The 19,120-nt window shown below is 40.8% G+C and overlaps 2 protein-coding genes across 2 annotated transcripts in view; one reads left to right on the forward strand and one right to left on the reverse strand.

The window, feature by feature from the left end:
* The first annotated feature begins 451 nt into the window (after nucleotides 1-451).
* Nucleotides 452-12,561, forward strand: idh2 (isocitrate dehydrogenase (NADP(+)) 2). The gene is made up of 11 exons (XM_023422428.2): nucleotides 452-663; nucleotides 5,853-5,944; nucleotides 6,422-6,587; nucleotides 7,339-7,499; nucleotides 7,628-7,771; nucleotides 8,858-8,994; nucleotides 9,202-9,353; nucleotides 9,496-9,608; nucleotides 9,881-9,978; nucleotides 10,061-10,153; nucleotides 12,150-12,561. The coding sequence occupies exons 1-11, from the start codon at nucleotides 546-548 to the stop codon at nucleotides 12,232-12,234; spliced, it is 1,359 nt and encodes a 452-aa protein (XP_023278196.1). The 5' UTR covers nucleotides 452-545; the 3' UTR covers nucleotides 12,235-12,561.
* Nucleotides 12,562-12,604: 43 nt separating this feature from the next.
* znf710a (zinc finger protein 710a) overlaps nucleotides 12,605-19,120 on the reverse strand; it is a 7,420-nt gene continuing 904 nt past the window's right edge. Inside the window, exons 2-5 of the mRNA XM_023422427.2 lie at nucleotides 16,060-17,553; nucleotides 15,113-15,304; nucleotides 14,858-15,032; nucleotides 12,605-14,429 (exon numbers count right to left, since the gene is read on the reverse strand). Of these exons, the coding sequence (XP_023278195.1) occupies nucleotides 14,260-14,429; nucleotides 14,858-15,032; nucleotides 15,113-15,304; nucleotides 16,060-17,553 (2,031 nt within the window). The 3' untranslated portion in view covers nucleotides 12,605-14,259. The remainder of the gene's footprint in view (nucleotides 14,430-14,857; nucleotides 15,033-15,112; nucleotides 15,305-16,059; nucleotides 17,554-19,120) is intronic.

The following is a 19,120-nucleotide window of genomic DNA, read 5'->3' on the forward strand; positions in this document are numbered from 1 at the left end:
TCCCTTGTCAGTCCCACAACTGTATAGATATGGTATACTTAATCGCTGGAGTGTCCCTTTAAGCTGTCCAATATTTATTGCACATTATTGTTATTATGTATTTATTATGTTATGTTATTTTTAAACCTATACTGAGGGAACCAATGTACCTTATCTTTACAGTCACTTCTACAGTATGTGGGAGCATTGGGATTGTGAGGGAAGAAATCAAGAACCTACATTTAATGTATAAACTCTGGTGATGGCAGATGGTGACTGTGGCCTGGGGTCGTCCTGACTTAAGAAGCTTAGGGGTCAGGCAGCTCAGGACTTTCTCTGTTGTCTAGACTGTAAAGGGAAAGCTGTTCGCAGTGTTAGTTCAGTCCCCTCCTCAGGGTCTGAGTGGCTCTGACGTAGACCTCAGCGTGTCCCGTCGGGGAGGGGGCAGAAGGGCGGTGCTGTTGCTGCAGCTCACTATATTGCAGGGAGCCTCGGAACGGTTTGCCCTCTCTTCCCTCTGAGTTTCGTCGAGTGTTTCACCGTAAAGTGACTTCGGCCGCAGAGACATGGCTGGATACTTGAAAGTCCTCAGCTCTCTTTCGAGGTCTGCTGGTGCTGCCTTTTCCAGAAACCCCGCGGTGCTTGCGCCGGCTGCAAACTGCCAGACTTTGCAACAAAGAAACTGTGAGTGAAGATAGAGATAACAGGGGTCATCTTCAGCATCATGATGTTGACGGTTAACTGCTACCTATGTGTTAAGATGGCGCTTTTCAGTATGCCTCTAGTTAAATTAGGCAAACTGGTGTAATATTGCCTTAGTAATAGAGTGACAAAATCAACCGTCCGTTTGAAGCCAGTGGCGCCGAGCTAACGCAGCCATGCTAGCCGACCTGTGTGCGCTGCTAGCCAACTGTGATGCTGTTAACAGCTTTAATTGGTTTTTTGAGCTCAGGGGCAACGGTGCTCTGGTAATGTTTGTAGTGTGGTTGGTTAAGTGCGGGTTGTTAAAACAATGAGGCGCCCGTAAACGTCGACAGAGATAGGGGTTGAGACAGCGAAACGTCCGGCCGGGGACAGCGGTCTTTGTCTTCCCGAACCAAACTTTGAGGAACAGCCTGTGGCAAAGTGAAGATATGTGTTGATAAAAATGAATGAACCATTGACTGAATAAAACCCACTGACAACATAAGTGTGATAGGGAAAGTTTTCTCTCCGCTGTGCCGCGCTAAGAAACAAATAAGTCAAGGAGACTTTCGCTTTTGCAAGAAGCAGCAGCAGATGAATCAAATGAATCTTCCCTTTTTTTTTTTTTTTTGCTGTATGTGCGGAAATGTCATCGCCCGTCACTGAGGCAGAATATACTTTTAACCATCGTTAAAAAACAAGTCAAAACGGGTGTCTAAGTCGAAAATGATGAGTTGCTCCTCAGCCTCCAGCTTATTAGTGCAACTTTTGACTTGGAAAAACTTTTGCCAAGGTCAGCCACAGCATACGAGACTCCACTATAGAGAGCAATGGCTGCCAGTGCTCGATCTGTCCTACATAATATTTTCCATCTGGGTTACATCCAGACTATTGCTAGGAGCCGCATATTTTACCACATCTGACCCTAGCATTTAACTGTAAAACACTGTGTGGCTTGTTACTTTTATGTGTTGTAAAGATCTACAAATTTCACTTTTTCCTTTTTTCTTTTCAAACTATTGCTAGGAGACCAACCTAAATCTGTTGCTTTTTTTGTCTTTCATTTGGAGCAGGGATCCAGATTTATCACGTGGGCTGTGCAGACATTTCTAAAAGAATTCATACAGCATGAATTTGCAACTTTAAGCTCTGGTATTGCAGATACAAGTCTCTATGCAAAGCATACTAGTACTACCAGTTTGTGTTGATAAAGCAGTGGGTCAGTTGAAGGGCGCTTAGGCTCGGTGTGATTGAACCAATATGTCATTTGAGCTTTGAAGTGTACCTACCTGTCTGTGGGGAATGATAGTTGCACAGGAATGTCTCAGGTAGATAAAACAACTCATGCTCTTTAAGTGAAGTGCACTGCTCTAAAACACAGTGAAAAACAATCCTGTAGATACTTGCAATAGGTGTGAAATATGTGAAAACATCCATTCAAGTGTTTCATTCAGAATCATCTAGGATGGAAATCCTATTCCAGTCTTTGAGACTAAATAAGATGTTTTTCCAGACCAGGAATAGAAGATTGACCCGGTTGATTGCTTCCTTTTTATTGCAGTCACAAGTTGCATTGTCTTTGCCGGCAGTCCTTTGCTGCAATTACATGCCCTTTTAAATTTCACACTGCTCGTAAAATTGGCCAACATGCTGTTTCTTGGCTGTGGATTTACAGAGATGAAAGGTGTAATGTTGCTGTCAGTCCCCAACTTTAATCAACAAACTTCAAAGCCTTGCATTTTCTTTTGTCTGTCTTCAGTTGAATAGTTAATTAACTAACCTTCTTACAAATGTCTTCATTCTTGCCTGCCACATTTTAGTCATTTTGTATAACTTGTGAATGACTTTTCTTGGTGTAAGATTAAAACTGAAAGGGTTTAAGGCCTGTCTGAGTTGAAAGTTAACCACAGAGGACACATAACCAGAGGTTATTCAGGTCATATTGTCAAGGCACACATTGTTTTAGATTGCCTTTGACTACCTGCCACTAATGTGTGGTGCACAGGTAATATTGACTCATAGTAAAAACCTCAGAATCCATCACAGTTCCATTTAAAATTAGTTGTAAGTGCCCTGTGCTACAGACAGGGTATTTAAAACTGCTAAATACTGAAAGTTGGCAATAAATTTCAGGTTAATTCTTATACAGCCAATTGAGTTATGGCAAGGGTTTCAGAGTTTTTATACTCAAATTAGGGTATAAAAAGTGTTTGCTATGACTACTGAACCAAGGCATCATATTGCCACCAGTATAAAAACATTTTGAATGTCCAAATCAAGTCTATAGACTAAAACTATTTGCTTACTCGTCTGTTTTTCCATTTGCTGTTTTTCTATTTGCAGTATATTGTTTGAATATTCCTGTCAAAACCACCACTGCTAAGCTTTGGATTGTAGTATGATCTCCTGTGCAATGCTTTAGATGTACCAAATTATACCTGGTTGGTTGCTTATTTCTACTACTGTCTAGCTTCGTCTCAAGCTCCAGTGCAACAAGGAAAAAAATCTTGCAAACTTATCCCCAATGCATGTGCAAATGATGTGGCAGGCAGGCCCACATGACTTTTGTTTCAGCTTGCCCTTCAGCGTCCAGCATTTGTTGATACGCTCCAAAGTTACATAACCTACTCAGCTCCCCCCTGCACTGTGATAGTAGAGTCCTGTTTTAGCAGATTTAGGTTAGAGGAATAAGAAATTATTACTCGCCCATGATGCACTGAGGCAGAGACTCAGCTGTTCCCGTAGTAGATAAAGACGGACAAAATGTTGTTACTGAATCTACAGAAATCCAGTCCACAACCTCTGCTCATGAGATGTTTTTTTTCCTGATAATAACAATTAATATTTCTACTGCCAAGCGCATAAACACCATAAACTGTATGACCTGTACTAGTTTTGAAAAAGTTGATTTCTAGTCACAGTTTGACTGCTTTCAATCCTCAGTACCTCTTGATGAGGAATAGGGCAGCAGCTAGGGATTTTTTTAATTTATTTTTTATGGATTAATCTGTCAACTACTTTCTCAGTTACTCAGTTGGTTTATGAAATGGAGAGAAATGCCCCTGATATTTCTGATAGTTCTTCAAATTGGTGGTCCAACCAACAATACAAAAGATTTCACAAAGGAAATCAGCACATCATTACAACAGAAGAGATGTAACTATGAGTTACGAAATTATGAAAACAGTGTATGTTCATTTTCTTATTAGTTCTTCACTTATCATTTCACCTCTGATGACAGAATCTCTATACAATTAATGTAAAATTAGGGACAGTGGTCTCTGGTTTCTATTCCCAGTGGAGTAAATTCAGTCATCTCAGAGGAACAAAATAAAAATCCAGACAAAATGATTGTCATAGTTTCCTCTGTCATTTGGCACAGTAGATCATGTGACAAAGTTTCTTAACAAGGCTCAGATGGTGACTTTTGAGCCAATTAAGGAGCATGTAATGTTCACTCTGACCAATAACACTGAGATGTTAATTTTGCTTTTATTTCTTTGTCTGTTTTATGCGTAACATAATTGTAACATAAAGGTCACAATTTACTCCTTGCTATGAGGTTATTTTCAGTGCCTCATGGTCACAGTGTATATGTGGTCTGCAGGGCTCATGTGTCGAATAGAGTGCGAGCTGTTTTGACAGGTGCTGCCAAGGCTTCTTAATCCCAACTAGGTCAAAAGTCTTCACAAACCCACGTGGATTTTTGATTTTTATTAAATTTAAAAGTCTTAACTGTAAGGAAAACTCGACACCTTATTTTTACTTGCAGTATTGTGGGAAGGCTTTGGTAGCGGTGGGGGAGCATTAACTTGGCAGGGAAATCTGAGAGTCACTTGATCCGCAGCACCTCCCCCTGTACTTTTCTATTCACCAAAATGATCCTGCTGGCAGGACACTCGCACTCGGAGCAGAATGAGAGCAGATATGATTAGTGATACTAATTTACGTTGATGCAATAGGAAACCAAAGAAGTTAAGCGATCACTCTCAAAAGTCATTGTTGGCTTGAAGTAAAAAAGCACACTTATTGTTATTAAAGTTAAAATTAGATGTGTTTTACAACAATAACTTGGGGATTGTTTTTTTTTTTTTTTTTTTTAAACATGTAGTAATGTATGAGTTTTGAAAAAAGGTGGGGTTTTTTTTGCTGTTTTTTTTCCTGTAACTGGTATTTATGGTCTTTGGAGTAAAACCATGGATTGAATATAAAGAGTAAAATCACTAATCATCTAAGCAAAGATGTAACTATAGACCTTGAATTGGTATTTTCGGATTTGCTGGGTGTAATTTATAATTAGGGTTGCAACAGATTAAAGGTATCCTGTGGAGTTTTTGGCAACTAATCCCACCATAAAGCAGTGTTATAGTTAGCAGGTCCTGATTTTTTTTTTAAATTTTTTTTTTGGATCACATGCATGCACTCAAGCGTTTGATAGTGCCATTATTTCATGAACCCAGAATCAGACGGCAGGAAAAAATTTACTTTCAAAAATTGGCTTTGCAAATGTTTTATGAGGAAGACATAAACAATGCATTTTGGTTAGACACTCAGAATTGATAAGTCAGTCTAAAGAAAGCAAGCGCCGTATATCGGGTAATGTTCTAAACATCTGCCACTATCAGGTGCTTATCAAAAACTTTTACAGAAATGTTTTAGGAAGTCAGGCGATTATTATATTGAGTTTTCAATTGGTGTTTGGTTAGGTTTAGGCAACACATCTACTTGGTTCGGGACTCGGGTTAAAATAGACCTTTTAACAACATTAGAAAGCCTTTCTACCAGAACCTCTCTGTGTGACTCATTCAAGTGAACCAGGAGAGGCTAAAACCCAGGTGTAAATAGCCACATTGGCTATTCATCCTGGGTGCAAATAGCATTGTTGGCTATGGGTGCACGTAGCATCTGCGCCGAGAAAATAATGGGCAGATTAATGGATAATAGGATTAATTGTTTGTTGCAGGTTATTTCTGAGACACAGATATTATCAGGCAATGGGAAACAGGAAATGGAAAATGCTGCCTGTCCTCTGCAGATAGCATGAAAACAGGATCTCTTTTTTTCCAATCAATGTAGTTTCCTGTGTTTATAATTGTTGCTCAGGAGTCTTTAACCCTAGAATAAATAAGCATTTTGTTGTGAATGGAAAGTCAGGTATACTCAAACCCCTCTGTATGTATGATGGACAGATGCCGACAAACGCATCAAAGTGGCCCAGCCCGTGGTGGAGATGGACGGAGACGAGATGACCAGGATCATCTGGGAGTTCATCAAAGAAAAGGTGATGAAGTGGCGTTCAGGGGTGGATGGGTAAACACACAAACACTGGTGTGACTCTCAGAGGAGGGAAAGCCCACGCTGGCTGACTCTATTTTTTTTATCACAGACTAACACGTGGTAGTGAGGGGAGGGTCATGTGGAAGATTATGTATGTATGATGCAGGGGAGGAGCTTTTGTGATGTTTCATTCAGTCTCTGGCTGATTGCCTCTGGGAGAGAGCAGATGGTGTGTTGGCTCAGCAAGAAAACGTGGAGAAGCATGAGATAAAATCTTTGAATGTTTTCTGACATTTATGATGACAAGTATTTCCTGTTAATGATCCCAGAATGCATTGCATGACAGGTTTTTATTTTTTATTTTTTAGTCCCAGAAGAAAAAAATTACTGGAAATGGTTCTTTTAACGGCAAAACAGTGTACTCCTGTAGTTAGATAAAGCTGTAGATGCTAATTCTTTTATATTTGTTTTGTTTGTTTAGCTCATCCTTTCCAATGTTGCTGTTGAGCTGAAGTATTATGACCTGGGTCTGCCTTACCGTGACCAGACTGATGACCAAGTCACCATCGACTCTGCCCTGGCTACTAAGAAGTACCATGTGGCGGTTAAATGTGCCACCATCACACCCGATGAAGCCAGAGTGGAAGGTTTATTATCCTATTCTAGTTTGAGTAGTTTAGACTTGCACCCCTTGGCTTGCTGCCAGATAGGAATTAATATTCACTGCCAGTCAAAAGTTTTGGAAGACAGTGTAGGGGACTACACAAAGTGTATTTGTCTTACAGTAGATGGTAACATTTTGTGTGTACTCGCAGTAAGTTGAACTGGTTGAACTTCTGTAAAGCTGTAATTGAGTCCCATTAGCGTTTTGCATTTCCAGCCCTTAAATACAAAGACTGAGGCAGAGAATAGTTTAACAGCAGAGAAAATACAAAATATTTACATGAAAAAATACACTATCAAAAAGGTCTCTGGAAAGTGGGAAGAACTCTTGATTAATTGGGGAAAAAAAGCTTAGCATGCTTATGCAGAAAGGAATATCAATGGCATGTTCAGTGAAAAGGGTTTGTTGGTTTCTACACAAGGCTCACTACAACAGACATCAAAACATAAGGAGGTTGCTGCTTTACTACAATTTTTTACTGAGAGGTTACAATTGCTAAAAAGCCCAGTCTGCCACTCCAGTTAATTGATTGATTAATGAACAGATGTTTTAGTCAAATGCCCTTCTTCAATGTGCAAACTAACAGCAGCTGTACGGTGAGCATGCTGCATAGTTAAATGTAGGATGATGGAAAAACATTTGATTGGCAGTGCAGCTCTAGATGAACTGATGCCTGTGTTGGTTTCTAATCCCCAGCATATTTCTTAAAGTAATTTGGATGTTTTTATATATAGAGTTCAGCCTGAAGAAGATGTGGAAGAGCCCTAATGGAACCATCAGGAACATCCTGGGTGGCACCGTCTTCCGTGAGCCAATCATCTGCAAGAACATTCCCCGGCTTGTACCAGGCTGGACGCAGCCCATCACCATCGGCAGACATGCCTTTGGTGATCAGGTGTGTCTCCTCTAAATGCTGAAGAAAATGTAGCAAATCAGCGTATAATGTAATGCTTTTTTTTATTTATTTATTTTTTTTTCTTCAATTTTTTAAGGTTAATTAAACTTGTTGCCTTTTTTCAACAGTACAGAGCAACGGACTTTGTTGTAGACAAGCCCGGCAAATTCAAGATTATCTTCTCACCTGCTGATGGAAGTGCAGGCAAGGAATGGGAGGTCTATGACTTTCCTGCTGGTGGCTGTGGAATGGGCATGTACAACACGGATGAGGTGAGAATACATTTAATGGAAGGTTGGAGATGCTCTCAATGGTTGTTGTTGTCAACAACTCCCATAAAATAAAAACAAACTGCAACATCGTGTTAGTCCCTCTCTGAATACTTTTTGATTACCCCACCGTGACTGTGGCTCCCATCCCCAGGTCCATTTTTTTTCCTACTGCAGATGTAAATCTTGTTAAACGGGTCAGGAATAAATACTTTCATTTTTAAAAACGGGTTTAGAAAATGGGCAAAACAGGAGTAAATAGTGTATTTATTGACCCCATTTGCTGCCATTGAATTTGTGCACTAGTGAATATTATGGCAATGTACTGTATGTGCGATCAACTCCAAATAAACTGCAGTGCCCATTTTCATAATAACAGGAGCATGTCGCCCAGCACAACCGTGTTGCTCATTGATGTGTTTTAATAGTGTTTTGACAACAGTGGAGCTCTATGTCAACAATAAGAAATTACTTTAAGTTATTATCACCTCAAGACAAAAGATTCCCCTTCTGTGCTCTATGTAAATGTTGTGTCTTAAAAACCACTCTCTGCATAAAAGAAAACAAAAAGTCCCACATACTTGAGTAAGATGCCGGTCAGATTTGAAATGTCTCCCTGCAAATGAAGTGCCGTAGGTAAAGGCTACAAACGGTGTGTGGGACCTTTTCTTCATTTTTAAAGCAACAAGCTTTAAAAATATTCATAAAAACCTCCTTTAATTCATACGTTTATTTGGATTGTTGGTACTTAGGCTGTAATCCCTCATTACTATGACACTGCAATACCTAAGCTTCATTTTTTTATTTTTTTATTTACTTTTTCATGCTTGAAGATAACCTGATAGTGCTGTTAAATTCTGCCTAAGGCTTTTTGTAAAATTAACACAACACTTGCTGCAGTAGACTAACCGCTTTTCAACCTGCTTCGCTACTGTTTTGGTTGCTTTCGTCTGAGCGGGTGTGTTTAATTTAACAACATCAGAGGTCATAGTAGGTGACTCTCAATTTGTCAAGAGGACGGTTGTTAACCTCTTTACTACTGATAAAACCTACAGCATTCATGAACAGTTTTTATTTTTCTTCCAACAGTCTATTACAGGCTTTGCACACAGCTGCTTCCAGTATGCTATTGGCAAGAAGTGGCCCCTGTACATGAGCACAAAGAACACCATTCTTAAAGCCTACGATGGCAGGTTTAAAGACATCTTTCAGGATATCTTTGAAAAGTGAGTGTCCTCTCTCATGGTTTGATTGGTCCCCTTTTTGGCTTCACAAACTCATGAGTTTATTTAAAACTTTTATTTTTTTTTGTTCATATTTTTGTTGACATATAAACACCATAGTATTTGTTTTTGTACATGTATACACTTTATTTAAGTATTTTTGAAAATCGAAGAAAAAAAGTCGCTTTAGATTGTATTTGCTTTCTACAGGAACTACAAGCCTGAGTTTGACAAATTGAAGATCTGGTATGAGCACAGGCTTATTGATGATATGGTCGCCCAAGTGCTTAAGTCTTCTGGAGCCTTTGTGTGGGCTTGCAAGAACTACGATGGAGATGTTCAGTCTGATATCCTTGCACAGGGTGAGATATTTGGAAAACTCCTCTGCCTCTTCGGAAATTATGTTCCCACAAAATAGTGAAACCTACAAGTGCTTGAAGCACTCGCCAGTTTTTGAGCAGTTGTGGGTTGCACTAAAGCAGGATTTTGTGTTTCCCGTTATAGGTTTTGGCTCTCTGGGACTGATGACATCAGTTCTCGTGTGCCCTGATGGCAAGACTATTGAGGCTGAGGCTGCCCATGGCACTGTGACCAGGCACTACCGTGAGCACCAGAAGGTTAGTAACCATCACAGTTCTGTCAGTCACCTATTGGAAAGCATCTCAGCTGGGTAACAAAACAGAAAATGTGAGAGGCCAAATTATGGCGTAGCAAACACACCATGCAATCTGTGGAGTTATACTGCCATCATGTGGTGAAAATCGAGAGTAAGAAGTATCCATAGATGCCCAATACTAGCATTACAATTGATGCTCTGCATTCAGAATTATTTATAAGAATACCTGTCTTGTAGTTAAAAAGCTAACATTGTCCTCAACTTTACTTTCAGGGAAGGCCGACCAGCACCAACCCCATTGCCAGCATTTTTGCCTGGACCAGAGGCCTGGAGCATCGTGGCAAACTCGATGGCAATCCCGACCTTATAAAGTAAGAGAAGTATAATATTATAGCAAACATACTGACCCTTGGATGAGACATGGCTTTTCTTAATGTCTTTGTTTGTCTGCAGGTTTTCCCAGACACTGGAGAGAGTTTGTGTCGAGACTGTCGAGAGCGGTACAATGACCAAGGACCTCGCAGGCTGCATCCATGGCCTTTCCAAGTAAGTTTATTTCCCAGTTAACGCTTTAGTTTTACTACTTAAAAAGATCATGGTGATGATGATGGTTCACTCAATGGTCATTTCATGAGACACACCTAGTTTTTGCCACTATTCATTAGTTTCGTTTACAGATCATCCTCATTGATTCAGCTACGTGCTGAAAATATCCAATAGGGATCTTAATCAACTCGGTGTCATGCAGCACGTCCGTGAAAGCACACCCTTAACAAGTTCAGTTAGGATGGAGTCATCATTGCATCAAATAACAAACTTAAATGTCTTTGGTGTACTGCATGGTTACACAACTAACCATGTTTTACCTGGGAGGCGTCTGAGGGTGTAAGGAAGGGTCTGGCCCCAGAGAACTCTAAAAATAAAGAGTGGAAAACTCTTGGTACCTATGTAACATCACACCTAAAAAACGTAGAATAAAAGGCATGAGGGAAACTATTGTGGAGATAAGGTTTCTGTTTGCACTGGACATAGTCGGTAGAAAATTAGGATATTATTAGGAACATTGAAGGTCCAATATTTCATTTAATCCATGATGGGGAATATGATTAAACTGGAGCTAAAAGCTTTTTTAAAAAGCAAAAATACCAAACATAACCATCGTTTCAGCCTCTTACTTGGGGATGTGCTTCTAACTGTATGTTGAACATCTTTGTGTTTTGGACTGTTGGTGAGACAAAACAAGAAAATTTGCCGATGTGACATTGGCCTCTGAAAAATTGTAAATGTAAGAGCATTTTTTATTTATTTTTTTTTTTTACTGTAGTCTGACATTTTATAAACCAATTAATTTGAGAAGATAACTTGTAGATTTATCAGTAATGCAAATAATCATTAGTTGCAGGTCTAATTTGAATTATGTATCGTTTAGTCCATGAAGCATCTTCATGTTTTGGGACATTAAGCCTATAATTGCACTTAAAATAAATAATGATTAGTGCTTTTACAGGCAGATCTCCTTCTTTTAACTTTAGATGAAAATATTCCCTTTGATTAGACCACCACCATCAGCGTGAAACACTTACATAAGACGGAGTGTTTCTTACCCTGATTCTAATCTGCCAGCATGTAATACAGGTTGGAAACTTGAAACCGTGCCCCAAACATGCCCTCATCTTTGAGCATGTTTGAGAAGTTTCATGCCCCTGCCAGAGAAGTACTGTTTTTGTTACTGTTAATTTGTTTGTTAGCTGAATATCTGAAAAACACCGCTGATATCAATGAAGTTTGGAATGTGAGGCCATGGTCCAAGAAAAAATTGATTGGTGTTTTTGTTGCAGTTCAAAATGTGGATCCAGGAGATTTTAGAGGATTCTTAATATCATCATCAAAAGTGCATTTTTGCGTATTTCAAATGAACATTTTCACATGAATGAAGAAGAACAAACTGCACATGTATTGCATGATTGTCCATCTAGATCCAGGTACAGATGAAAGATTTTTTGAAAACATTTTATTAAACCCTTACTTAAGGGTTGGGCAGCCCTGGTGAAGGTACTGTATGTGCTGTCTTGTTCACCAACTTGTTCCTACACATGACTGATATCTTTTCTAGATTATTTATTAGTTGCTGCCCTGTCTCTATCTTTTTTTCTTTCAAGAATTTTTCATCCATTAGACATTGCAGCTTACACATCTGCCAATGATTGGATGTTATTTTTGTTGATGAAGGCGTTATTCTCTGGACACTAGACACGTAAATACAGGAGGACAGCTATGTTTAAAAATTGTAGTAGCGAGTCATACTGTGTTTAATAAAGTTGCTAATATTTTAGTAATGATAATGCTTTTATTAACCAGCAACATTAAACAATGCTAAACCCTAATAAAAAATAAAAAAAAGTATGTATATATGTATATATATATATATATATTTTTTTTTTTTTTTTTTTTTAATAATAATTGTGTTGCTGTTGTGTTTTATTGTCTTGTTTCCCCAAGCGTAGCATTGAAATTTCTGATCTGCTCTGTCTTATCTTCTCAGTGTCAAGCTGAACGAGCACTACGTCAATACTACAGACTTCCTCGATGCCATCAAGACAAATCTGGATAAAGCCCTCGGCAAGTGAAGGAAGAATATAGTTGGCCTGGAGATGGCAATGTCACTCTTCTGTTTTTTGTACCTCATTTTTAACTTAAAGGTCAATAAACTCCACTTGCATTTTGTCTGAAGGAAAAAAAAGTACTGTCTATGGGATTATTTAGTGTTCTATTAGGTTATTAAACAGTTGAGAGATGTCCTTCCACCTGATGCCTCCCTCACAATCTGTCCTCTTATTTACAAGGTTTTATTTTTGTAATGTGAAATACTGTATTCAGTACTGTGTAATGCCTTGGGCAGGACTGAAGCCTGTGTCAAACATATTTGCCAATAAACCCCTTGTTTGATTCACTTATTACTAGTATTTTTCTCTTTGAACAACAATGAAAGTGCAACCATTTTTTTAAAGGTAAATAAATTTATTATTTTACAGTATTGTCTGGTACACAACATTGTACATAACATTTCTATCCACATTATCTCCACACTAATGTCTAATACAGAAAGCCATTGAAGCTGAACATCTTCCCCTTTGTATCATCACTGAAACAGCGATGAGTGAACACAGAAGCTGAGAAACGCACAAAAATGAGCATTTTTATTATAAATGCGCTATATCAACATTGCAAATGGATACCTTGTTTGCAGGTTACAAGTTTGAAAAGCTAAGCACTGGGAAACTGAATATATTGAGCATTTCCCAAATCATTTTCCATGAGGTCCATGGCCCTGTCACATGTTGGGAGGTTGTCGTTCATCACTCGAGACCAGTGTACAGCATGATGGATGGCACGCTCTCGCAGACACACTGGGGCACTTAATATTTCTGTCCGAGTTTTTTGGGACAATTCTTGTTGAGATTCATCCATTCAAAAAAACAAAACAAAAAAAAACAACTGCAATGTGAATGCAGGGTTTGCATTGCTTTTGAAAAATACTGCAGTCTTGTGAAGACGTGTTTAGGGGAAAATGGTGAGGTTTGTTGAAAGAGAAGCTGTACCACAGTCCGTTCTCTGTGGTAATCTTTTGAAGAGATCTACAGATGGGTGGGAGGGGAACCTGAATGCAATTTCATGAGGTCTTTGACTGGACCCCAAGAAATCCAATGTACCATCTCTACACAACATCAAGGAAAAGAGACTGACATTGCCCATAGCTGCAAGATTTGATCCAATTCTTTGGTAAAGGGGTCCTATCCATCAAAAAGGGTATTTTGAATTTCTTTTCATTAGTATCTTAAAACATTCCACAGAAACAATTACATTCATAGACTAGAGATCAATACAGGGTGATGCTTGTTAATGCAGAAACCTAAAAAGTAGACACAGTGGTCCTCAGTGCAACGCACTGATTACAGTACCAGCCAACATACAAGAGGACTGATACATTCTGTACAATAATATACAATAAAACACAGATTGCAAATCCAATGGAATTTCAATCGTTTCTCAGACCTCAAATTTAATTTCACAGTATAAATCAAAGTGAATTGTTAACCTTTGCAACTTGAAAAGCTTTGGCAAGTGAAAAGAGGAGTAATACTTGTTCCCTTCTTTAACCCTTCACCTTAGTTTACCCCAGCAGCCTGAGAGGGACTGCAATTGTGTGAATGAGTAAGTGCAGTATAACATCACCATATGTTTTTATGCTTGTAGCTAAAAATGTGCTTTTCCAAATTAGGCTCAGATGATGTTCCTGTTTTTTTAGCAACTGACAACATATACGTATTTATATAGATTTATTTAATTTTTTTTACCTAAATGCTCCTATTTTTTCTTTATTTTCTCAAATATAATATATGTATTCAGTAGATTTGCAGTGTTTTAGAGGTGAAAAATATGTAATCAGGTAAAAAGTATACATTTCCAAATTTTGTAGCATTACGAGTGATTCCAGTGCATATGAATGTGCAGTTTGCTGGGATTCTTCATGTCCTTGAAGAACAACCCAAACACTATGCCTTTAACAACAACATCAACAAAAAACAAAACAAGAAAAGAATCCTGTTTTCATTAGTTCACACTTGTATTCAATTTGGGGTCATTTTAATAATTCATGCAGTACTGAAGCGCCCTGTGCCCTTCCCATAGGTGCTGTAATACTCCATTTGAGATAGTTTAGCAATGTCCGGTGTGTTGTTGTTGTTAGCCCGGTTTTCTCGCTCACTGAATTCAAAGCTCTCCTCCTCATAGTCCTCTTGGCCTTCTGTGTCTTGGGGGGGTTCTGAAGAAAGAAACAAAGACGCAAACATGAACCCACTCTGTCCTTAATAACACTTACAGAGCCCCTCCTAAAGACACCAGCCTCACTGAGGACAGCCAGTAGATTGCCCCTCCTCCCCTGCCTCAGTATCAGTCTCCGCTGATAGAGACAGGCATGTCTAATCCAGGCACTTCTATATTTACTAAACACACAGGGAGGGAGTGACAGAGAAACATCAAAACACTTGGCCACTAGATTACAGTACATGCTGAGTCAAAGTGCATTAGGGACAGACTGAGTGACAATAATGCGACATGAAACCCACTGAGAAGTCCCAATAGGAAATTTGCCACACATAAATCATCAACAAATTCAAATTTCATCATCAAGTAGCTGCATCTATTTCAAAGTAGAGAGTGTAATTAAGGACAGCTGATGAAGCTACTCACCTTGTCCATCTATTGAGGCATCCATGATGCCATGTTTGACCTTCATGTGTCGGCTAAGGTTGCCCTTCAGGTTGAACTTGCTGGTGCAGTAAGGGCACTTGAAGGGCTTGCTGCCGGCATGGAGATGCATGTGGCCGAGGAGGTTGTACATTCTGTTGAACGACTTTCCGCACACCTGACATACAAGAGCACAACAGTTAGTAACCCCATGGGACCGAGTTTGACTTGATGTAAAAGTCCACTTGCTTCACTCACCTTGCATTTGAAAGGCTTGACCGGCAGGTGGACAATCATGTGTGTTTTAAGAGTCTGCTTCTGGACAAAGGTCTTGAAGCAGACGTGGCATTGGAAGGGCCTCACACTGGCATGGATCAACATGTGTCTCTTCAGGTTGGCAGACAGGGTGAACTCTCTGGCACAGACGTCACACTTGAATTCTTTCATACCCTAGGGGGAAACAAAATAAATTGTTTGGTTCTTCTAATTAATTTGGCTAAGTATATGGTTTAGAGGAAAATATATAATGAATCATAGGGAGGAAACATAAGTTGCTTCCGTGTGTCGCATGTGTTTTCAGCATTTGCATTCTGGCTTTTGATCCAACTCATGTAGATTACATTAGCCCCCCCAAGTGTTGAAAGATGGAGTGGAAAAAGTCTAACAAAGGAAAGAATAAACTTTCATTTTTTGTGTTTATTTTAGTTTAATATTAAACAAAAGCAAATGCCTGAAAAGGAATGTTTTTTTCCTATAGAATAAAACAGACTGTATTGAAATGGAGAGAAAGACCAGAGTGAACCATGAGACAAAGGGAAGTAGCTCTCCGAATGTCACACAACACAAAACACATGCAAGTGGGGGGTTGAGCCACACAAAACAACTCAAGGCCTTTGATGACTATGTTTACAAAGCAACTGGTTTTGGAAAAAAAGACTGATGCAAGTGTGCAGTATGTCCTCCATTTTTTTCTATGAGGATTCATACAGATGACTGAGTAAAGAAGCTAAAATATTTCCCTCATTTCGTAAATTCCTTATATGGTTAGAATTTGTTTTTCTGTGTTTTAAATAAAGGTTTAGTGATGTTGTATGGTTGCATGAGGCCTGTCCACTTTTGGTTTGGCTTTGATCATATAAATTTGTAGACAAAGGCACATCACCATGTTTCAATACCTTAAGTGTGAGGGCGTGCGCTGCCAGTACCTTGTGAGTGAGAGCGTGTTGTCGGAGGTGGTGGATCTGGACAAACTCCATGCCACACTCAGGGCAAACGTAGGGCCGCACGTTCTGGTGCTTCATCAAGTGGTTCTGCAGCTGGCTGCGGTAAGCGAAGGACTTGTGGCACTCTGTGCATTGGTATGTGGTAGGGCCCTGATGACTGGTCAGGTGACGCTTCAGGTGCGCGTAGGTCGGGAACTCCAGACCACACTGGGTGCAGACGTGGCACTGACCATTCTCGTGTTTGTTCTCGTGGGTCCTTAACTCACTGGGGTAAGCGAAGCCACGGCCGCAGAAGCGACAGCTGTAGGGCTTGACGTCAGAATGCTGTAGCATGTGCCTCTTCAGGTGGCTGGTCTGCGTGAAGGCCTTCTCACAAACTGTGCACTTGTGAGGTCGGGTTCCCTGGTGGGTGAGCAGGTGAGTCTGGAGGTGGCTCGGCTGCTTGAAGAGTTTTCCACAGTGTAGACATTCATGGGGCTTAATTCCGTTATGGCCCAGGATATGAGTGACAAGGTTGTATTTGGATGTGTAGGACTTCTCACACATGCGACACTTCCAGCGTTTCAAACCCTCTCCCACATCTACGCAGTAAGATTCATCGATCTGTACGTTGATGTCCAGCCGGTCAATCTGCATTCGCCTGGCAAGACCCTCTGGGTCTGACCACAGCATGGCCTGGCCGTTCTCCTCATACTCCCCTGGCAGGGGCATGTCAGCCGACTCATAGGCCACCTCATTGGACTCGTAATATCGGCTCTCCAGAGGACTGCCAGTGTCTCCGCCGGTCTTAAGGTTTAGTGCTTCTTCCTCTTCTTCCTCCGCCACCACCAGCTCCTCTTCCTTCCTCTCTCTGTCTCTACGAGAGCTTTCCTCTTGTTCCTGTTCTGGTTGTCCGTCTGTCTGTGGCCTGGGTGTATCTCTCACACATGACACACAGTTTCCGCAGGCCTGCTCTTCTTTCAGAGACTCTTGTTGGGTGAGTGGATCCTCCGACTTGCCAGGAGTACGCCTGCTGTTCATGTGAATGCAGGAAGGAGGGGTATCAGTGTCAAGTCTTTCACCTTTAACCTGAGCCTGCGGACTTGGAGCTTTGTGTGGATGACCCCCTAATTCTCCTTCATTCCTGAGCCTTTTGGTCCTCCCACGGGGCCCGGGCCGTCTTCTTTCACTACAGTGGGGCTGGGGCTCCGGCTCCCCAGCAGGCTCAGCCAGGTAGTCCCCGTTGGCCCCTATCAGCTGGTCAGCGTACTCGTACTCCATTGCCTCAGGTGGAGGAGGGGGGCACTCTCTGGGCTCCCCAGTGTAAAAGCCATTAGGAGCAATGGTGGCCCCAAAGATTTCATTCTGGGAGATGAGGCCAAGAACAGCTGCCTGAGCCAGAGATAGCACCACCACAGGCTCCGTCTGCGTGCCCACATCCACTTGGCCTTCAGTCATCTTGGGGTAGGTACGCACCAAGCGGCTACTCTCCTCCTCCTGGAAGAAAACATACAACATAAGTCAGAAAAAGTAGAAGCAGTAATATATCTCTGTGTTTAGTTTTTTTTTTTTTTATTATTATTCCGTTGTTACAAAACCCGCCTTTCACAATGTTTCCTCATATAACCCCATTTCCCCATTGTAGCTTCATGATATTGGTAACGTTCCTATTAATACAAACAAAAGGTTTTCTGTGGCCGTAATATTGAAATGCTGATGTTATTTAGTTTTGACACTATAAGCTATACAGTCTTCTTTCCCAAGACTCAAGGAGACTACTAAGATCATTTTTTTCAGGGTAACTCTGTGAAATATGCATTCGGACTACGCCTTTTTTCTTTGCTCTGAATCCACAGAACATTAGATTTAGAAGATAAAGCAGATCTGTGTTAGCACCCCACTTCCTTCCTTGACAGGCTTTAGAATAATAAAGAACACAACAAGGGATGCAGGTCCAGCCAGGAAGTTGACTTCCGTGGACTGTCCTCAGCACTTCCTGTGGGGTCCCGGGGCAGCCTGGCTGACCAAAGTCAGCTCATCACTGGAGCTATCTGTCCCATTCATGAGGAGCAAAGTGTCTCAGCTTTACACTCAGAGACTCTCCCTGTAGCCGACTTCATAATGCCTGCCACACTGGGCTTCCTTAACAAGATGATATATGCCAGCAGGCAGTCTCATATCCATAACAGACATTCGATTGAGCTTCGAGCTCATTCTGTATTCCAGACCGATGCATAAGACTTGCTAACATAATTGTATGGTTCGGAAGTGTTTCAGACCCACATGCACATGTTTACCCTGCCGCATGTGAAAGCGGAACAGTGAAACTGTGAGGAAAAAATTGTGGTATGATCAAACTGACTCTCTGTGGTAAATGAGAAGTGAGTATTTGTAGGCCACTGGTTTCAGGTGAATCTAACTGGTATGAAATGTATAGAGAACAGCTCTCACTCCTGCTTTCTTTTCAGACTATACACTAGTCTTCACTCTGTGCCATGCAAGCAAGAGCTGCCTCCTTTCCTGACAGAATACAAAGAGAAAAGAAAAGAGTAGATGGAGAAAAGGGAAAAAGGAAGAGGAGATAGTGATATTGCAGGAATAAAGGTGTGTGTGTATCTATGTGTGTGCACATGTGTGAGTGTGTGTGTGTGTATGTGTGTGTTGGGAGAGGGGAGTAGACCTGGATGCCCTGATAACCACGTCATTTATAATTACTGCTTTTAAAGTAGTCAGACAGAGACAGACTGTGTGTTTGTGAGAAAGAAAAGGAAAGAGACTGGGTGTGTATTTGAAAGCGTGTATGTGTGTGTCTGTGTGTGTGTGTGTGTGTGTGTGTGTGTGAGAGAGAAAAGAGAGGGAGGGAGGTATGGAGAGAAGGAGAAAGAGCTGTGGGCGGGGGAGGAGTGGAGGGAGGGAGACGGAGAGAGAAATGAGATGGAGGGGCTGAAAGATAAAGAAAGAGGGGAGGAGAGGGAGGGGAGGGAAGGGGAGCGAGAGATTGAGTGAGCATGTGAGAGGAGGGAAGAGAGAAAGGAAAAGGAGTGGGAGGGGGTGTGCGGGAGGA

The sequence above is a fragment of the Seriola lalandi genome, unplaced genomic scaffold (assembly GCF_002814215.2).
Source record: "Seriola lalandi dorsalis isolate HSWRI2012SDOR001 ecotype SW California unplaced genomic scaffold, Sedor1 jcf7180002054682, whole genome shotgun sequence".
In the NCBI taxonomy this organism is placed as follows: Eukaryota; Metazoa; Chordata; class Actinopteri; order Carangiformes; family Carangidae; genus Seriola; species Seriola lalandi.

What these genes read in the sequence shown, in the direction of transcription:
- idh2 (XM_023422428.2), top strand. Translation starts at nt 546, where the DNA reads ATGGCTGGATACTTGAAAGTCCTCAGCTCTCTTTCGAGGTCTGCTGGT. An exon ending in ACTACCGTGAGCACCAGAAG is followed by an intron (nt 9,609 to 9,880) that starts GTTAGTAACCAT and finishes CTTTACTTTCAG; the next exon opens with GGAAGGCCGACCAGCACCAA. An exon ending in GGCAATCCCGACCTTATAAA is followed by an intron (nt 9,979 to 10,060) that starts GTAAGAGAAGTA and finishes GTTTGTCTGCAG; the next exon opens with GTTTTCCCAGACACTGGAGA.